Raw genomic sequence first — 12,874 nt, 5'->3', positions numbered from 1 at the left:
TATGGTAGTAATACTTACATACTAAAAGTGAAGTGTGGCTAATTTTCTGCACCATTTAATGGAGAATGACTCTTAGCTAAATTGAATTATTTTTCAATCTTGTCATGAAAATATTAAAAGTTGAAATAGATGAAATTCAAGGAAACTTATACATGAATTCCAACTGGGCAAACTTTCAATCATTGTAGTAGACAAATGTTTCCAAAAGAAACTGCAGATTTTTCTAGTTTACAGTTATCTCCCTTAACAAGGTTATTTTTTCTTTTTCATCAAACACATTCCTTGGTGGTCATGGTGTTTTAATTCTTTTATGCTTGCTTCACTATAAAATTTGCAATTTGAAATCTGACATTGAAAAATGTGCGAACATGACTTGTTCATGTACTTTGGAAAAGAAAAAAAATGTAAATAGAAATATGTGCATTTTTGAAATAGAAATATTTTCTTGTATTTTACATTGCATATGTTTTTCAAAACTGGGCCATAGTTGCCTTCCATACTTTCTCTTCAAAAGAAATCAAAATGTGAGCATTAAAAAATGTGAACCATCTAGTATGTTCATAAAAGTTGATATGCTCCCTCTGTAGTATGGATGAAGTGTTACACATTGTTAAATTATTCCTCTTATTCTGATAAATTCATAAAATTGGTATATTATTTTTTTCAGTCACTGTCATGTCATATATGAGCAAGTTATACATGTCAGAAAATGTGAGCAGAACCAGTATTATATGAGATATTTTTTTATCCCAGCTGTTTTATTTTTGTCTATTTCTTACTCAACTTACAACAGAAAAGAATCAGAAGACCAAGTTTATGGTATCTTATGATCATTTGATTTTGGCAAGCTTTAAATAATTATGGCAAAATACATGTAGCCATAATGGCTGATCCTCAATCAGAACCTTGTTTTTTTTGTGTGCGTGCGTTAAATGCTTTCAATAGTTGATTAAAACAGCATTGGATGGAAATTTCCAGCTATTAATTGATCAAATAGTTCCTAAGAATTAATACTAGTTCCTAATAAGTTGTGACTTGAAATGGTTGAAATTGGCTAAAATTAGGGATAACAGATGACTAAACATTAGAGCAGTGTTTTATTTTTTTGTACTGCAAATTATTATGTAATTATAAATGTTCATGGAGGTGTATAATAAATGAAGAGATTTATTACTTTGTTGGATTCTTCATGGAGATCTTTTCTTTTTACTAAAAAGGTGAGGTCATGAAAGAAAGGATGTTACAAGTATATGAGTTCTTTGATTGGGGTATTTTCCCCTGCTGATACAAAACAATTCATTATTTAGCTTAAGGATATATTGTGACAAATATGCCCAATTTCATTCAATACTTCACTGGTCATGGTAGCCTAGTGATTGGGCGTTCACTTGGTGATCAGGAGGCCCAGGTTCTATTCTCCTCAAACCTAAGATGTAAACGTTAGGTAGTGACTGTTCCTTTGCCAAATGCCCGGCATAAGGGAAAGTCACGGGTCTTTCGGATAAGACCTTAAAAACCGATGTCTTGGTAGATGTTGGCACGATAAAGAACCCTAACTGCTCAATCATGTTACCATTATTATCTTTAAAGTCTGGACATGACCTTGTTTTCAGAAATTGGCCAAGGTCAAATTTTATTGGGTAGTGCATTTTACCTTAATCTTATCTCTCCTCATTCCAAGCTTAAAGTCTATGAATGTCTAAATGTTCTCAAGTTATGGCCAGCACCATACTTGGATGATATTGACCTTGATATAAAAAAAAATGGGTCAAGGGTACATCCCGTCTTAATCTAATCTTTCCAAGTTTCAAGTTGGAAGTTTTAATGTAAAGGGTTCTCAGTTATATGGCCTGAACAATATTTAGAGGATGAAGAATTGAAAAGAAAATTGACCAAATTAAAATGGCTCCCGCTTGATGTGGAGACGTAAATTGAAAATAAGAAGACATCTTCTGTGCATAAGAATTTAATGAATTTTCACAGAACATTAATTTTGTATCTAACAATGAATTCTATACCAATCATATTAATTAATCCACTGTAAAATTCTGCATTCAATTTATGAAATCATAAAACTACATGTAAACTTAATTGCTAAAGAGCATGCATGTACATTTGGTACTTGCAATAATAAATAGTACATGTACCTCAAATTTTTAGTGTCTAGTGAGACTGTAGCTTTACCAATTCAGAAATGGTTGGAAGAAAATGGATGCTTTTGACACTTCCCTTCCAAACTTTACAAGAAGTGTGACAACATATTTTCATATTAAAAAAACAAGTAACAGCAATACCAATGTTTAAATTGTCACAGAAGAGAAAATCTTTAGCAGTAGTTTGTTTAGATAATCTAGTAGATTATAAATCATTGAGTTGAGTAGTGATCATCCTCTCCATATGATCACTTAATTAAAAGAACTTTTGAATAAATTTACCTTTTCTACATAGATGCAATTAATACATGTATATGTTATTTTTGAACTAAATAACCAGGTCTGTTAAACTTGTAAGAATTTGGTCCATACACATACAGAAAGGGTATTTCATGAACGAAAAGTCAACAATATGTACTCATACATTGTATATGGTAGTGAATACTCTTTTTCAAACCATAAATTGGTAAATTTTGACTGGAATAAGAGGGGTGAAGTTCTTGATTGTCCTGATATCAATTTGTGAATGTACTACATACACATACTGTAGTTGTCTACAATATACATAATGGCGTGTATTTATTTAAGCTGGAATCATATTTTGATGCCTTACGCCCTGTTTACTTTGTGCCAATACCTGATCATGGCCAAAATATGATTTCACATACACTGTGCAATAAAGATGAGATGAAAGAAACTATAAAAATTCAGGGTTATGCCAAATAGTCCATAAACCACAGATTCACCATATTGTAAAAACACTTAAATACACATGTATAAGCACAAATACATGCATGTACAGTATACTATTAAACTTTGAGGTTATCTAGCTATTTTCATGGATTACATAGGCCCTTTGTCTTGTGTATATTCTTAGCATCCAGGGGCCCATTTTACAAAAGAAGTTACGAATAAGATGAAAACCAAGTTCATTTAAAATTTTGCGAAATTATTGATTCTTTTTAAAATTCTGTTTAAAAAATTGCTTGCAATTGCATACAAATATCTTTTCAAATTAAAAAATAAAGATTCAAACCAATTTTAAATTAAGTAAAAAAGAATTATTTGCAAAATTACATTTTGGTCTTATTCCTATGTTCTTTTTTAAGATGGTGCCCAGGATGAAAATGACATTTGTGCAAAATAGCATTTCACAGAATTTTTTCACAGCAAATTCACTTAAAATTTGTCTGTAGGAATTAATGCATTGGGGGGGGGGGGGTCCATAAAAATAAAATCAATCTACCAGGGGTTCAAAGATGTGTTCAATCTACAATTATTATAATATTTTGTCAACTTCATTCAAGGATAATACATGTAAATATTTGACACAATTTACAAATTTATCTTTACAATCATTCAATAAAGTGCTTCAATTTATTTCACTTGAAAAAAAAAATGGCTGAAAAATTGAAACCAATATATGTCAAAAATATGGTAGAAACATGGTTAATTAATATTCACTTAGTTAATTAATCAATACATGCACCAACATATTTGCCATTAATATACTAAAATAACTGTCATTAAAAAATCCCTTTGTAGGTGAAAATTAGGAAAAAACAATTACAAGTATGTATACAAAGATGTTTAAAAAAATGAACACAATGAACAAGACATACTGATAAATACCAAGTTTTAATGATATGTTAATTATTAATTAAAAAAAAAAAGTGGTTTGTATTTTCTGCAGGTACCTTCATATGATGTTAAGTGTTCCTGAATATACATGTATTTGGCTACAATGGAAAGGAGAAACACATGATGGAACATCTACAGGTGCCATAAAATCAGAGCCTGAGGCCTGTTTAACAGAGTGAACATGCATTTGCGAGGGTTCACCAAAATTCCTTATCCCTCCAGCAGAAATGCTCGCAAGCACTTGAAAATGTTTGCTCAGTTGAACAGGCCTCAGATTTATTAAACATCTTGTAACATATAGGTATTAAACTGTGGAGCAATTGAAAGTAATAGCAAACATTGGATGAAATCTAATTTATCCAGACATAAACCTCATACAATGTCCACCAGAACCACAGGCACCAAGTTCAAGGTTTGTGGTACCCACATTATGATATTTACGTGAATCAGTATAAACCAATATCAGTGACCAAAATCACACAAGTTTGGTGCTTGTCTATAACAAATGACATATTTGTTAAATACTAAAAGAATACTTTTTTTTTTTTATGTCTGAGTAAATGCTTAATATTTATGTAGAGTGTATATATACATACAGTAAACGTACATAAATTAGCACACTCAGAATTTAGCATAATCTTCCTTATCAACTGATTAATGTAATCATATATTAGCACATTTGTAGCAAAGCTTCTATATATATATTTTTACTCATACTCATAGTGTGTACTTGAATTAGCAGAAAAGAAGCAGTGCACAAGGTGCTAAAATACTGCTAAATTATGTATGTTTACATACTTAATAGTAAAACACTAGTGTTAAAATGTCATTAAAGTATAATACTTGTTTCATAATTTTTGAACAAGTTTCTGATAATTAAACATTGTGAATAAACCGATTATTCCTATATATTACACCCATCTATAGTACATTTTGCAAATAAATAGTATATCATATCTACTAATAATATCCATACATGCATACACACTACCAGTCATAAGATGAGGTATGTAATGAAAAGTAAGATGTAATACCAATCTGATTATAACCATATCTTAAATTTTGTCGACTACAAACCCACGATCCTTGCTTACAAGATTGCAGCGACATTCAAAATTTAGCTTTAATACATTGAATATGGGCCTACAGAGGTAAATGCACACTCATGAAGCTATCTGATATAACACATTCATACTTTTGATATAAGCTTTCAACAACGCGTGTGTAATTCACATAAATAAAACCTATGGATATGTACAGATTAAAAACACTGGTGACCTGGAATGGTTGAATTCCTCTGAATATCTTGCAGTATACAAGTTTATATTTGCATGTTAAGTTTTATGTAATCATTTAAAAGTACATGTTTGGTACCTCTACAAAAACTATTTATAAAATGATTTGAACTGTAGTAAATGACTTAAGAAAACTGTTTTTGACAAATCTCAAAGATTATACATAAATGAAATACAAGTACAGTACCTTTCTTTGATGTAAAACTATTGTCTTCTGTGTAAAGTTAATTTTTTTTTTATCATGTTGATATCTAAATGTTACCTTATCTGAAAAAAGGCTACAAAAATTTCAACTAAAATCAGCAATGACTAATATAATCTCAATATGAAATAACAGTTTGCAAAATTCATACAGTTTATATAAATACAGTGGCGCCTCGTTTATCCGGACGCCTCTGTCCCCAAGGAAATCGTCCGGATAAATGAATCATCCGGATAATTGAATCACATCTCAAAAAGCATTCTCTAAGTATGTATATATGCACATTCTTGTTTCAAATGTGACAGCAAAGAAAAAAAACTTTTGAATTATATTTTGGTTAATTGTTTTAAAAGCAGTAATTGATTAATGAAAAAATATATTAAAATGTAATTTACACAATAAAAAAAAATGGATGGGCAATTTTATGCCGAGACCTCCTTTTTTAATTCGCCTTCTCTTTGGCATGTGACTTCATGGGTTGAGCAAATTTTGATCTACTGTTGTTTTATTTCGCCATATATTATAATTATTGAAGTTCATATGATATGACAGAACTGTTCAGCAATGTTCAAGTATAAACTAACCCTGTATATTCCCCGTATATTCATTACACAGGGTTACTATAAAATTAACTGAACACTGCAAGCTAACTCAAACAAAGTATTAAAAACATTCGTAAACAAAAGCCATCTTCATGATTATCAATATTATTTTCTTCTACAGACGCTAAGTTTGAATTTCGATCATTAAAAAATACCTTAAAAACTTTACTAATCAACTTCTGTACGTAACGCCAGTTTTATATGTAATGGACGTTTGTAAACGGTGGTGCATTAAATAGAGATATTTCTTCAGTTATGTACCTTTCAATACTGTCTTGTGGGGGAAAAAAGCGTTTCAAATACATTTACGTTTTTTAGAAATGGAACTTCGTATTTTAAACTAACGCAATCGACATTATAAAGAGCATTACGAAATCGCTCGTTATTTAATGTTCATTTTATTTACAACTCTTCAAAATTCTCCTGAATTTACCGATGTATATACGGTTAGCAATATGATTTTGAACGGATTATTATTTAATTAATGCACGGTGTCAGCTAATTCTCTGAGCTTCATAATAGAGATAAACGTGGGGTAAACACTCGCTAATTATAGACGCTATTGTTTGTAGGTCACAGGTAACCGCCTTCAAACTGACTGCATGGCCAATGTTTTTACAACAATTAACACCAATGCAAGATAAGTGTGAAAATGTCGTTTCTTGAAAAATTACCGTCCGGATAAACGAGTCATTTTTGAATGAACTATTATGTTTTGTAGTAGAAATAGACCGTCCGGATACGGAACGCGAATTTCCGGATTAATGAGACAAAATAACGTGGAAAAAATCGGTTCCCCAAAAATATCGTCCGGATGGTGAAGCGTCCGGATAAATGGCGTCCGGATAAACGCGGCGCCACTGTATAAACAATGATAAAAATACATCTGTACACTTACAGCTATTGTTTAACATTACTACAGCTGATAACATTTCATAACTTATCTTTTCAACTGACAACTCAACTACTGACTGACTGTGACTCAGATAGAATAGGTATGATAGTGTTTGACTACATGTATTGAGTGAATGGCAAGACGATATATCATCTAACTGTCAATATAAACATCTAAATGCATTGGAAATGAGTTCATCCTGCCATGGCAGATAACTGCTGTGCATCAATTTCATTAAAAAAAAACAACTAATGACTGTGTTAATGAAAGCTATTGTTAATTACCTTGTACATAATTTACTGATTGAATTTTTGTACCTGTCCATTTAATCATATGTTATGTTAAGGGAGGTAACTCCTACACTGAAAATCTTTTAAAAATGCTCATCAACAATAATTTATTTAAAATTTTGCTGTGTATACTAAACTTCAGTTGATACAATTCATTCTTAACTTTGTTAGAAATTTGTTATTACAGAAAAATTATATTTTATGAGCAGAAGTTTGCTCTTCCTTCAGTGATAAATTTTAAGCCATTACAAGTTCACATAAATTTTTTCATATTATTTTGTATATGTACATTGTTTATAATTTAAGCATAAACAGAATACATGTATGTCCATAGGACAAAAAACAGATAATAAATAAATTTCAGAATATAATTGTTAAATGCATGTAAATTCCTAAATTAAATGTAATTTCTTCCCCAATTGAATAAAAGCAGATCTTTTAGAAACAGCCATTTAGAAATTTGCAGTTACCGGTATAAAAAAAAAAAAAATCTTGAGTACCGAGTCATGTGATAAATGTAAAATCCCTTTCTGGTATTAGATAAGGGAACCTTAAACAACCAAAGAAAATACTTTTAAATGTTATAATACTACCAAAATACTTCTACCTTAACAATCATGTTAATATCCACTGTTACATGACTAGTAGCCTAGATAATGTCAATTTCTTCATAATATAAAACAAACAAATCAGAATTTGAACATTTCACAAGTACATTTAGTAAACAACACTCATAAAAAGAAAGACCAGACAAGTTTTTCCATCATTGCACATATCTGTAAAAAACTAAACAATAACAAACTAGTGCTCTCTCCTCATTGAACACTTTCTCCAGCTCCTTTTTTGCGAATCCTCAAACTTCTTCGTGTCCCATTTCGGTCATCATCTGAATCTGCAGTGATGACATTGGATTCTGGTGCGTCTCCGTTAGTGTAAACAGAATCTGAGATGACATCTGCCGCCAGAATTGATTTGTTCTTAAATTCTAAGTACGCACTGACATGATATCCCATGTTGGAGTATGCTATAACATACTCGAAGGCTGAGAAAAAACTAAATGCTGAAATGGAAAAAAAAATTTAAACATGTATATTTTGCTGACTTTGTGAACAATGTAATTAATATTAGATCTTTTATTTTGTACCTTAGCAACATATCAACAAACATGATAGCCTAAAGGAAAAAGTTAATTGATATATCAAAAGATTTACCACAGTAGCTGTATAAAAAAATCTGATACATGTTTAACAAATTTACTGATAAAGTGAACCATTTTGTGTCCATTAGAGTTTAAAAATAAACAAATATACTCTTTTATAATGCATTTTCAATCTTAAAATACTGAACGGAACTGATATTGTCTTTAATAAGTATTTATATTTGATATTCATTAGAAATCTTAAGTTCCCCAAGGAAAGTTTTGAATTTAATACCACCTTGAATATATTTGGTAGTCATACTTGAAGTAAATGATGTATATTGCAAATTTGTTATCCTTATATACACTTTAATAAAATTCCTTATTCGGATATAACGAATTATGGAAATAGTGAAGTAAATTCGCAAGTCCCAAGAACTTCTTTATAACTGAGTTTTACTGTACTTTAATAAGTTTGGCTTTGCAAAAGGATGTTGAATAAAACTACCGGTATATTTTCTCAAAATAATTACATAGAAGACTATAATATAAATATTACTAACCATATGCAACACAGAACACTCTGTGCAATACAAAAGCAGTCAAAAGGCCAGTTGTGGCTGTCATTATACAGGCAAACATTATCCACTTGATTTTTAAAGATTTTTTTTCCTGAAAAATAAACAATGAATGATTGTTGGGCTATTCTATATATTTTGACCTTGGAGTTTGACCTACATTTTAAAAACTTTAACCTTGGTCTTGAGCTGCCATATGGGGGTATTAGTGTTTCACAACCACATTTTATTCTTATTCTGACTTGAATATGGATAGGGATGGGGGATATATAATTAAAACAATAAGAGAGGGTTAAACATTTACCCTTTAAAACCCATTTATCTTACTCCTTATTCTTACTTGTACACCAGTGGGAAACACTGCTTAAATACTGGGATAAATACTGGGTTTTACCAGAGTTGTCAGGTTTAAAGTGTAGATCAAATGCAGCATCCTGAGGCATGCATGAAATTGAACTTACATAAAAGCAGTCCATATTTGTTAGTCTTGGGTGTGGATACAACCAGTGAAAAGGTTGGAATAGATTGACCTTAATGCTGTCATGAACCTTGCACAGAAAGGCAGAAATGGTGAATCCAGAACACTCTGACAATTTCTTTATTTCTTTGAGAAAAACAAGGGGATTTTTTTTAAGGAAGAGGCAGATGAATATTGTGGTCTTAACACCTCCCCCTTTTCATGTAGTTAAAACATGTAGCCAGGAAAGGGGGGGGGGACTTAAGGTATATATTCTTACTGTTGGTGTCAAGATATCTGTCCTGGTCCATTTGTAGATGAGGGTATTTAGTAACATGTAACAGCAACTGGCAACCATGAAAACCACAAATATCTTCTCATGAACAGCTATGAATAAAAATATAAATTATTATAAGCTTCAAATTTTCATCACTGTTAACTGTAATTTTTCCTACTGTTCTCAATACAGCTATAAACAACATAGATGAACTATTACAGTTGTCATGTTGAACTTTTACATTGTGTATATACTGTACTTCCTAATTTCTGCAAACACGTTTACAACACATTCATATTCCTGAGTAGGAATTAGGATATACATGTATATGATGCATGCATAGCTGTTACTTTATACTTACGATAATTTTCCTTGTTGGAAATGTAGGTCACACCAACTAAGCAGGAATTCTCAATAGTGTACAACCAGAAATTCACACTCAGTAGCTTCTTAAAGAGAGGCCTAAATTCTCTGTCAACATAAGATATCCTAGCCATGTAATAATTATAGTGCATGAAGCCCACAGCAAATCTAGGGGTGGCATGTAAACCAATACAGATCCTCCAAAAATATGCCCCTGGGGTGATGCCAGTAACTGCACTGATGGAGGGCACAACATTGGATGCCTGAATTGGGAAAAAAGTCCATATACAGAATATATTTATACACTGTTCATGTATTTATATCAACAAAGATATATATACAATGTACAGACTTTTAATAAGAAATCCTTTAATTTAAAAATGAGGTTCTGCAAAAGAATTTGATCAGATCATACATGTATATTGATCAACAGATTTACTTATTGTCAATTTTCAACATTAATCAGTGGTTGAGTTTAATAATGTACATAGTAATGCATTATGTGAATAACTAATTTTAATGAGACTGTTGCTCTACTGGTTTGTGATCATAACACAGGAGAAGAAAAATAGTAATTCCACTCAAAATTTTGGCAACAACAAAAATTTATAGAATTATGATACTTGATTTAGTCTTTGTGTGGCAAGTTTTATTGAAATTGGACTAAAACTGTTGGAATAGTAGCCTTTTACAAAATTAGAAACCCATATACAGAATTATACAATTATTCCTAGTGTAGTTTACCTTTTTTGAAACATGTCAGAACTGTTAGAAGAGTAGCATTTAGAAAGAATTACATAGAAATATCTATTTTTAGTAACCATGGCCACTGGTTCAAAGAGATATATATATATATATATATATATATATATATATATATATATATATATATATATATATATATATATTAAGAAAACAAATACATGTACACAGAATTATGTATCTTAGACAAGTGTAGTCTACTTGCATGTGTACATGTACTAAATTTTATTGAAATCAAATCTGCATTCAAACTGTAGTAGTATTTTGAAAGAATTTCAGAGAAATTTCTATATTGTTTTAGTAGCATGGGAACACCACTCTAGGAAATATAAAAAAAAACCATAAACAGAATTATGTATCATAGGGTAGTCTACTTGTGTTCCAAATTTTATTGAAATCTGCGACAAAATCTGTAAGAGTAGAGTTTTGAAAATTTGAAAACAAACAGATCTTTAGACAGACAGACGATGGACACCTTACCATTGGCTTTTCTGGTCTTTAACCAGTAGAACTAAAAATAAACATATACTAATGTGTAGTACACATGTATACCTTTTAGTTTTAGAAGGTAAGCATGGTAAGAAGTACTCAAAGTATAGAAGGCATCTTGCAATTCTCAGCTAAAGATAAACATCTGTTTTTATTTTTTATATATAACAATTATCAAGATTATCAGGGATGAGTACTCTCATTATCTGGGTTCTATAAAGGGATGCAGTAGCAAATGGAAGTTTACATATTTTTCTCCCAAATTTAAGACTATATTTCCTGCAAAAGAGTTTGCTATCTTGATTGGTCCCATACAACGGATGGCTAATACAGATGTTGTGGCTGCTTAATACTATATTGTATCAAACTTTAAGATTTGATGATTACCTGGTTACATGCACTGATGATGTTTATTGTATAGTAATGCATATTATATGAATAATTTGTTAGGACACATAGAATATATATGTAAATCACATAAAATTTCATGTTGTAATAACACAGCACTAATAAAGTAAATGCTTAGACACACAGAAAAATCTTCCATGCATGATAGTACATGTACCTATAGCACAACAATTTACAAAAATTACAGTCAATATCTCATCATTAATGCATAAAAATTACCTGCATTAAGTACACAAATCAGCAAGAAATTAGAACTAAAGATTTCATTATTAGATTTATTGGTTTCTTTTCTTGTGCCTGTTATTTTCAATAATTAACAAGATCTTATTTGCTGAGCAAGCTATAAAGTTTCCTTCTCCCCAAGCCACACTAGTGTAATTATAATTAATATGCATAAGTGCCATAAACACAGAATGATGTTAATTGCCACAAAACAAAGATTTTTATTGTGGCTGATAACATAATATCTTATTCAAGACAAAACCAAAAAGTATGGCTAAAACATCCATTAATACCCCTAACTCACAGGGAATACCAGGGTCTCCCTAAACTGCACTGGCCAATTATGGAGAATACTTTCTATTTTACTGTGTATTAATTGCCAAATGATAAACGTCTGGGCAATAAATATTATACACCCAAATCCAAACTGGAAATCAATATTAAAAAATAGAAAATGTATACTATAGCTATTTGATGCTAATCATAATATATGTGCATATAATTTTGATACATGTAATATTATTTTAATTGAGGGTGCTCATATTTATAGCATACTGTATTTCTTATAAATCTGAAGGAACCAGTACCTTTTTAGTATACTGTAATACACATGGAATAGTTTCATATAATAAGCGTATAATGTATGATAAAACACAGATGTTAACAATTACTTCACGGCTGTGGCTGTGTGCAAGATAATTTTAATGAGATACATGTTTACAAACTGTCAAGATACAGTGCCACACCCAATGATGTTGGAAATGTTTTAGTTCATATTATGAAATCAAAGCATCTATCTATGAATTAAAAAAGAGTTTACGCATGAATAACCATAGTACAGTACCTGACACACTGTCTCATTGACTTCACTAAACCGGAATATCATTCCATGCAGAAAACAGTACAGCAATGAAACCGCTGGTAAGGAAACAGTTACGACCGAAAAAGGCTTGAATGGAATGGTCAGCTGCACATCTTCGACTCTTTTTGATTCTAATTTCCCCATTTCATTTAAACTAAATTGTTCACAAGAGGAATGAAGACGGAAATTCAATATACCCTAATACCGGTGTTAATCAACGTTATAATCAACAGCACATCG

The 12,874-nt window shown here is 30.8% G+C and overlaps 2 protein-coding genes across 2 annotated transcripts in view; one reads left to right on the top strand and one right to left on the bottom strand.

Annotated features, from left to right (window-relative positions):
- Positions 1 to 12,874, top strand: part of LOC133191907 (heat shock 70 kDa protein 12A-like) — a 72,347-nt gene that overhangs the window by 39,642 nt on the left and 19,831 nt on the right. The gene's annotated exons all lie outside the window — the stretch shown is intronic.
- On the bottom strand, positions 7,464 to 12,839 carry LOC133192517 (post-GPI attachment to proteins factor 2-like). Its single transcript, XM_061328511.1, has 5 exons — positions 12,617 to 12,839; positions 9,890 to 10,154; positions 9,532 to 9,638; positions 8,780 to 8,888; positions 7,464 to 8,138 (listed from the first exon to the last, which is right to left on the bottom strand). The coding sequence occupies exons 1-5, from the start codon at positions 12,776 to 12,778 to the stop codon at positions 7,894 to 7,896; spliced, it is 888 nt and encodes a 295-aa protein (XP_061184495.1). The 5' UTR covers positions 12,779 to 12,839; the 3' UTR covers positions 7,464 to 7,893.

This window comes from Saccostrea echinata, unplaced genomic scaffold (genome assembly GCF_033153115.1).
Source record: "Saccostrea echinata isolate AGI-Se365-2 ecotype Australia unplaced genomic scaffold, CSIRO_AGI_Sech_v1 ptg000025l, whole genome shotgun sequence".
Lineage (NCBI taxonomy): Eukaryota > Metazoa > Mollusca > Bivalvia > Ostreida > Ostreidae > Saccostrea > Saccostrea echinata.
This window is presented reverse-complemented; position numbering and strand designations above follow the sequence as displayed.

Excerpts from the sequence above, each read along its gene's own strand:
- LOC133192517 (XM_061328511.1), bottom strand. The coding sequence starts at position 12,778 with ATGGGGAAATTAGAATCAAAAAGAGTCGAAGATGTGCAGCTGACCATT. Across the intron at positions 8,889-9,531 it reads CAGATATCTTGACACCAACA|GAAAAAAAATCTTTAAAAAT; the intron begins GTAAGAATATAT and ends TTTATTTTTCAG. Across the intron at positions 8,139-8,779 it reads AGTGTTCTGTGTTGCATATG|CATTTAGTTTTTTCTCAGCC; the intron begins GTTAGTAATATT and ends TTTCCATTTCAG.